General features: G+C 45.5%; 1 protein-coding gene across 1 annotated transcript; it reads right to left on the bottom strand.

The window, feature by feature from the left end:
* Positions 1-993: 993 nt before the first annotated feature.
* Positions 994-5,564, bottom strand: HTR1A (5-hydroxytryptamine receptor 1A). Its single transcript, XM_033178601.1, has one exon. It carries the CDS (start codon positions 4,844-4,846, stop codon positions 3,578-3,580), a length of 1,269 nt encoding a protein of 422 aa, XP_033034492.1. The 5' UTR covers positions 4,847-5,564; the 3' UTR covers positions 994-3,577.
* Positions 5,565-7,821: the final 2,257 nt, after the last annotated feature.

Below are 7,821 nucleotides of genomic sequence, written 5' to 3' on the forward strand. Positions count from 1 at the left end.
CAAAAAGTGTTAGGTTACAGGTAAGAGCCACCACTAGCACCCTGATTTTGTTTTTCGCCATTGGGATAATATGTGTATGTACATACATCACCTGAACCAGGTTTCATGAGCTTCAGAGTGCTCGCTGCCCTGGCAATAATAACCCTGACCTTTGTTTACTTGAGGTTTACCCATGCTCACTTTGCCCTGCAGCCATCATTCTGACACCAGAAAGCAGTAGAATGAATGAATATAACAACAGAAACAAGAGGTGTTCCTGACTACTCAAGAGGGGAAATAATAAAGCATAATAATTAATTTTAACATAGTAATATGTCTTATATACAGAACACTACTATGGAAGAAGACCCAGCCAGAAAATAAAATGCCCCTATGCTTTTAACTGACAAACCCCAAACAATTAACTGTTCCTTTTGAAACAGTGGAGGTTATTTTCTTCCAGCTGAATGTTGCAGGGAAGACAGAGGAGGGATCTCAGCACCATCTGCTGTTTTAAAAAGGCAGGTTGGACCCCTGCTGCTTTCCCCAGAGACTAGTTTTGCTCCACATATCTTCCATTCTGTCCATGTTAGAAAGAAACCTAAATGTTACCTGCAGGTGCCAGTCATGGAAAATGTGTGATTTTATGCCTAAATGATACATGACTTTCTTTTTCCAGAGGCACTTTTTTTTTTTAAAAGAAATCACCCATCTAGAATGAGTTTTACTATTGAAAAGTACACTTATTTCCCTAAGTCAGATCCCTGACCTGTAAAGAAGGATCTTCTTCTAATCACTGTATTTTTAATTTTAAAATTATACAAATAATACAAGTAGATAGAGATTTTGATTGAAATAAAGACGCATGTGTTACTGATATCAGTTAATTGTAGCATTACCATTATTAAAGTCTGTTATTGTCATAAGGAAAAGTGAAGGCAATTTTGATGCATCAATACTTTACCTCAGTACAAATACATTAAAGAAAAAAGAAAGCATCGGGCACTCTTTAGAGATATGCAGCTATTTTATTTCTCTAAATTCTCTATTGCCTTGACAATTATGCTCCAGTTTAATGTTCCTTCTCCATTCTTGTATAAATATTCCAAAGCAGAAAGAATAAATGTCCAAAAGTCATTGTCATACAATTCTGTAAAAGACACAAATAAATGGAAGTCTCAAAACTTCTAATGTAAAACTTGCTGGCCAAGACATAATTTGGATGAGAAAATTTGGGGTTTGGATTTTTTAAATATAGATGTTGTTCCTAAAATTTAGTATAACATACATAAAAACTTGGTTTCTGATATAGGTCTACTTAATTATGTAAGCAAAAATAAAACTGAATTATCAAATGAGTAATAGTTGTACTGGAGAAGTCTATCTTACCTTCTTCACTGCAGACCCTTCTCAGCATTATACATACACAGACAAATTATTCCCAAAGTTCTAAAACTTCCCCTACTTAGCTGGAATATGATGTCTACTTCCAGTTTAGAATACAGAAGCAGACACCAAAGGAAAGTTTTGTTCAGTCTGACAAACAATAAAATGGCTTCAAGTGACAGAGCTGTCCTTTCACTTTCTTAATTATAAACAAATGAACTTTTCATTGGCAATTTTTGCAATGTGTAAATGTAATACGGTTCTCAAAACAGCAAATGCAAACATTCGAAAGGTACAGTTGAAGAGAGAGGGGAGTAGGGATCAATTATTTTGTGAATTTTCTGGAAAACAAAACCGTTATTCATAAGAAAATTGGAGGCTAGATCAAACAATGACAACCCTCTAGATCTCCACCACGTAGTTGGAAATTTACATCCAAAGAGAGTACCTAAATAACTTCCCTTTCCGGGGCAGCAAAGATTTTAACCAGTTTCTCGGCAGGACTGGCAAGGCTTCAAGAATAACTGAAGGAGAGAAAGCCTGGAGTGCTGCACAATTCAAAGGGCAAAAAGCTGGTTTCTGTAGACCCTTGGCACCGCACAATGGTCACGCCAGGGAGCAAATAATCCCATAAAAGATTCTTAGCTTCCCCAGGAAGACCACCTCCTAACTAGTCCTTTAGGACCCTGCTATTTAAACTACCTGCCTGCTGTCACAGATAGTGCTAACCTATAGACTATCTGGGCATTCCACTGAAAGCCCAGAATTCCTATTTGGAAAACAAAGTTCTGCTAACATTGTGTCTTGGATGTACTGTAAAGCAAATGCAGTGAGTGTTGGGACACGCTCAGCAGAATTATTCCCCGATCCAAAAAGGACAAGAACGTGAATTAGGAGGAAAAAGTCTACATGGTAAAGATAAAATAGCTCTTTCAGGTTTTACTGGGGCAGCCAGCTGGAGCCTCGGGCACGCGCGCCCTGGAGAACCTTTCCTCTTTGCCGCCCCAGCATGTCGCCCCTTTAAAGCCTTCTTGGTCTCTCCAGTCCCAAGAGTTCCGCGGGACCTTGCGCCGCCGGCTATGGCAAAAACCTCAGGTGTCTACCCGCACTTCAGGGCGCCCTAGAGCGTAGGCGGAGTAACCCAGATCCGGTAAGTAAGTCAGCAGCCAGGAGCGCCTACCGCGCTGCCAGAGCACAGATGGCTGGGGAGGCGCGCGAATCCCAGGCCTCTCAGCGTCCCCAGAGCGCAAACAGCGGCCGGCTGGCGCCTCCCGCAGTAAGTAAGTGGCGATGCCGGGACGTACACACTCGCCAGCTACCTGTACAAACAGCGTCCGTTTTCTCCACTGTATGATTGTCAGCTTCTTTGGTGAGTGCTGACACCAAGACAAGCATAGACAAAGTGGTCTGCACACCCTCCTCCTCCTCGCTCTCCCCCACTGGCCCGGCCTTGTACTTACAAGTCCACTCTAAGAGACACCTTCTAGCCACTTGTTTTGAGTCCAAGGAAACAAAGAAAGCAGGGGTTGTGCACTGCACAAGAGAGTTAATCTCAAGTCTGCGCGAAGACAGGGAATCCCGGGGGCACCGCTGGCACGGGGAAAAGCAGCCTCTTCCGCCTCTCTGGACCAGCAGATTCGTGCATAAGGATGGGCGAGGGCAGAGAGGGAAGCAATGAAAGAAAATAAAAGATAAAAATGGGGAGGAAAAGGTGAATATTTCAAGGGCCAGAGGGCGGGAGAGATGGAGCAAATTCCCGAACCTCAAGTCCAAGTTCTAGAAGTTGGGTGATCGGGTGGAGCCCCTTAGTGGGCGCGGCGGCTGTGTGTACAGTTTATTTACTTTTTATTTTTGGATTTTCTGCCTTGAACAACTAAGGATTAAACATCTACCGCAAAGATTTAGGGGATAGAAGAGAGAAGAGGCAATTGCTGGGATCAAAACTGATGCTAAAGGCAAAGTCTGAGCCAATGTCGCTTCTCACAAACTGAATTTTCTGGGCTCTCACGCCCCGCTGCTGGGTCTCCTTTGCACAAAGCGCCCTGCGCTGGAGCGGGAAGTGGGGAGGGGACCAGATCTGCAAGCCACGGGCGGAGCAGAGAGACAGAGGAGAAGTGGCAAATTATCTTAAGTGTTGATTCCCTAGGGTTGGGGGAAGCATAGTGAATGGGGCAGATCCTGTAGCCCCGACTGGCCGGCTACTTCTCCGTCATCACTGGCGGCAGAACTTACACTTAATGATCTTCTTAAACGCGTTTTGAAAGTCCTTGTTGAAGTATGCGTAAATGACCGGATTAAGCAAAGAGTTGGAGTAACCCAGCCAATTGATTATGGCGCCCAACAGCGTTGGCATGTGGCAGCTGCTCTCGCAGAAGGGCAGAACAAGAGCCACGATGAAGAAGGGCAGCCAGCAGAGGATGAAGGTGCCCATGATGATGCCCAGCGTCTTCACTGTCTTCCTCTCTCGGGCCAGGGCCATCTTGCGCTTCGCATCGGCGTTGCGCTCATTTTTCCTCTCGAAAGAGGCGGAGGCACAAGGGGTAGAACCAGCCTCGCTGGGCAGAGGCAAGTGCTCTTTGGAGTTGCCCACTCGGTGCACTTCGATTACCTCCAGGGCGGCGCCATCGTCGCCTTGCCTCACGGCGCCATTGGCGCACAGAGCACCCCCTGCCTTGCTCTCCACGCCCAGCCTCCAGTTCCTGTTCCCCGACTCTCCATTCACGCTCTTCTTGGGCTGCGGGGCGGGAGATGCTGCATGACGGGTGTTGGCTCCGGTCTTCTCCACCTTTTTGACAGTCTTGCGGATGCGGAAGCGCGCAGCTCGGAATATGCGCCCATAGAGAACCAGCATGAGCAGCAGCGGGATGTAGAAAGCTCCGAAAGTGGAGTAAATAGTGTAGCCGTGGTCCTTGCTAATGGTGCATGCGTCGGGGTCCGAGCGGTCTTCCGGGGTGCGCCAGCCCAGCATGGGCGGGATAGAAATGAGGAAGCCAATAAGCCAAGTGAGCGAGATGAGCGCAGCGGCGCGCCGGGGCGTCCTCTTGTTCACGTAGTCGATGGGGTCCGTGATGGCCCAGTACCTGTCCAGCGCGATGGCGCACAGGTGCAGGATGGATGAGGTGCAGCACAGCACGTCGAGGGCGATGAACAGGTCGCAGGTGACCTGGCCCAGTGTCCACTTGTTGAGCACCTGATACAGCGCGGCCATGGGCAGCACTAACACCGACACCATGAGGTCGGTGACCGCCAAAGAGCCAATAAGATAATTGGCCACGTTCTGCAGGGAGCGCTCTAAGGCGATGGCAGCCACCACGCACGCATTGCCCAGCACCGCGCAGAAGATGAGCGTGCCCAGCAGCAGAGAGGTGATCACTTGGTAGCTGAAGGTCACGTCGGAGAGACCAGTAGTGTTGCCGCCGGTCTCAAAGGGACCCGGTGGTGATGTGGTGTTGTTGCCCTGACCAGGGCTGAGCACATCCATGCCTGAGCGCCCGGCGCGGGAACGGTGAGGGAAGAAAAAGCAGCGCAAAGATCCGCCTCGCCCCTTCCCCTGGGGTTTTCCCCCCTTCTCCTGGGAAGTTTCGGAGGAAGGGAATGCAGGCACCCAAGCAGGAAGTTCTTACTGCTTCGGCGAAGGTATCTCCGAGGAGCAGCTTTCAGGCGCTCCCCGGGCTCGCGCGGTCCAGCGCGTTCAGAGGCTCCAGCTGGGAAACTGGAGTTGGCCTGAAAGCAGCTCCAGGATCTCCAGGCGGCGGAGAGGTGGCTGGAACGTCTGTCTGTCGCTGTCCATTTTACTTTGCTGCTCCCGAACTGGCTGCCGGAGGAGCTGGAGTCTCCCCTCTAGCAAACAGTCTCCAATCCCAGAAATATCTAGAACCGAGAAGCCCCATCCTCCACGGTCACTCTGTGACCCTCCTTTCCCTGTTTCCTTCCTTCCCTCTCTCCCCCTCTCTCTTCTCTCTTTCTCTTCTGCCTCTTTCGACCCCCTTCTCCCCACTTGCCTTCCCTTTCAGCCTCGCTCTTCCTCCTCACTTCCCTTTATTTATCCCTCTGTGAGTCGCTTCAAAAGCCAGACTCCCTCCCTCCCATTCTAACCCTCCCCTCCTAATATTTCCCCAACCCCGAGGAGTGCCTCTTTCCTCTGGGTCCCCGCCCTCCTCTCCCTCAAGCTCAGCGTCTTTGCATTCCGGTCCCTTTTTGTCAACAGAGACTCAGAACTCACTCACACACACCGGATCCCTGTCGGTCAGACCAAGGTTGTAACAGATAAACTCCTCCTTCAACCCAGTCAAACTGGGGAGGGGGTATTCGGGGGAAGGGAATTCCAACTACTCATTGCCTCATATTATCTGTCAAATTTTTAAATCGTGTCAGCATCCCTGAGTGGCAATAGGAGATGAGAAAAGGAAGCACAGGGAGCCTGAATGGGAAGGTGAACAGTCCTGGGTCAGTCTCCCAATAATTGCTAATTGAAGGAAGAAGACGGAGTGTGTCTCGTTTTTAAAAAGTTACCTCCCTCCGTTCTCACGATACTGCACTCCAGCCTGGGCGACAGAGCAAGACTCCGTCTCAAAACAAACAAACAACAACAACAAAAACGCTACCTCCGTTATCATCTAACAGTCCCCTCCGTTATCTAACAGTCAGACCGGATTCCTTCGGGGAGGATATTGCCTGTGACATTTTTTTTAATCTTGGGGAACTGGGAGAGAACGAAATTATAAAGGACGTGTCAAAGGACAAAGAGAGGTAAACAACTGCATCTCGAAATGAAGAACAAAACTCAATGTGATATATATTCTAAACACACACACACACTTTTCCATCACTACTACACTTGTAATTTCAGTGACACTGTCACTTTGTGGCTAGCAAATTCAGGGATGGAAATATTTTGCATATGTGTTTTAAGTGAAGCCTGGCATTTTATATGGCCGTTTGCACTTCTTACCAGAGCCTGCAAACCTCCGGGGGAAACTTGGTGGAATCCCTGTCCGCTAGCCGGCTAGCCTCTCTTAATCTCAGAAACTGGGTTCAGCACCTGGGACAGCTCTAAGCAATAAGGGTTTATGTCGCCACCTTCTGGCAAATGTTTTAGAGTGCCGTCTAGAAACCCTTATGCAGAAATTAAGCAAGTATTGAGGAAGTACAACTTCTTCTAGAAAGAGGAAGACAGTTATTAAAAGAAAAGGTAGCATTGAGTTTTGTCTCCTTCCTATTTTCTTTAAAAATTGGTTTTAGTGCCCTCTTTTGCTCTGAATTGCTCTGAAACATATTATTATATATTTTACCTTCCTTCGAAAGCCTGAAGTATCTGTCATTCACAAGTTCTAACTGGGAATGCCATTTTAATAAAGCTAGGCAAACACTTTCACCTGTGTTGGTTTTAACATTTGGAAATGTTAAATCATTGAAAATAAAGATACTTACATGGGTTTGTTCTAAACTGTTTCCTTTAACAAGAAAAACAAATTTAATCACATTTGAGCATTGGTAAAGAATGAGACTTCTAAGCAACTACAGTAAACATACCATACAACATTTCACTTATACATCCTGACTGCATGCCTGAGGTGAAAGGAAAGTGCAGAATGCAGTCTCTGACTCTGGATAACATGCACAGATTCACTACAGATTGCAATAATCTTAATAATGTGTTCAAATCTGAGCTCTGAATTTCATAGCTCTGAATTCTCCAAGCCCAAACAAAAGAGCAATCACCAAAGCATCCAAAAGAATCTAGTTGGGCAAATGCATTATAGTACAGGACAGTGTGTTTGGATAAGATTTTTTTTTTTTTTTTTTTTTTTTTTTACAGTTCAGTTCTGGGCACAGTTCCCACTCAATCATTTCAGCATGCCACCACACTGAGCCTGCCATTTTGATGATTCATTGCACTGAAAAGAAAGAGATAAGTATACATGGTCATGCTGTTTACAGACTCTGAAGAAGTCTTTTTAAGATTTGTGAAGGTATCTATTTCCACTTCTAAAGTCTCTTGACAAATACAGAACTATATTTACAGTTATGGTAGAGCTGGAGGTCCAAAAATTATAACGGGAAAATATTTAAAAGCTGAATTCTCTAAAATTAAACTTTGCAACTATAGTTGAGACTATAAACAAAGTAAAATAAAGGAAACTTAAAATTTAAGAAGCAAATATATGCATATCAAGAACATAATTAAGAATTGTGTCAAACACATGTAAATATGCAAATCACAAATAAATCAATAAATATGTTAGAATTCTGCTTTCATCTGTTGGATCCCAAATAGTTTAATAACTGACAAATTTATTTTTTCTCAAAAAGAAAGTTAAAATGCTGTAAAATCTGGAATTAATATTCCTGAGGTCTAGCATTTGTTATTCTGCTTTAATATGCTATGATGCAGAATTTATCAAAGTTTATAAAAATCCAAAGTAATTCAAGTTTTTTTCTTAGAAATAATACACA

Source organism: Trachypithecus francoisi, unplaced genomic scaffold (genome assembly GCF_009764315.1).
Source record: "Trachypithecus francoisi isolate TF-2019V2 unplaced genomic scaffold, Tfra_2.0 Lachesis_group2, whole genome shotgun sequence".
Taxonomy (NCBI): domain Eukaryota; kingdom Metazoa; phylum Chordata; class Mammalia; order Primates; family Cercopithecidae; genus Trachypithecus; species Trachypithecus francoisi.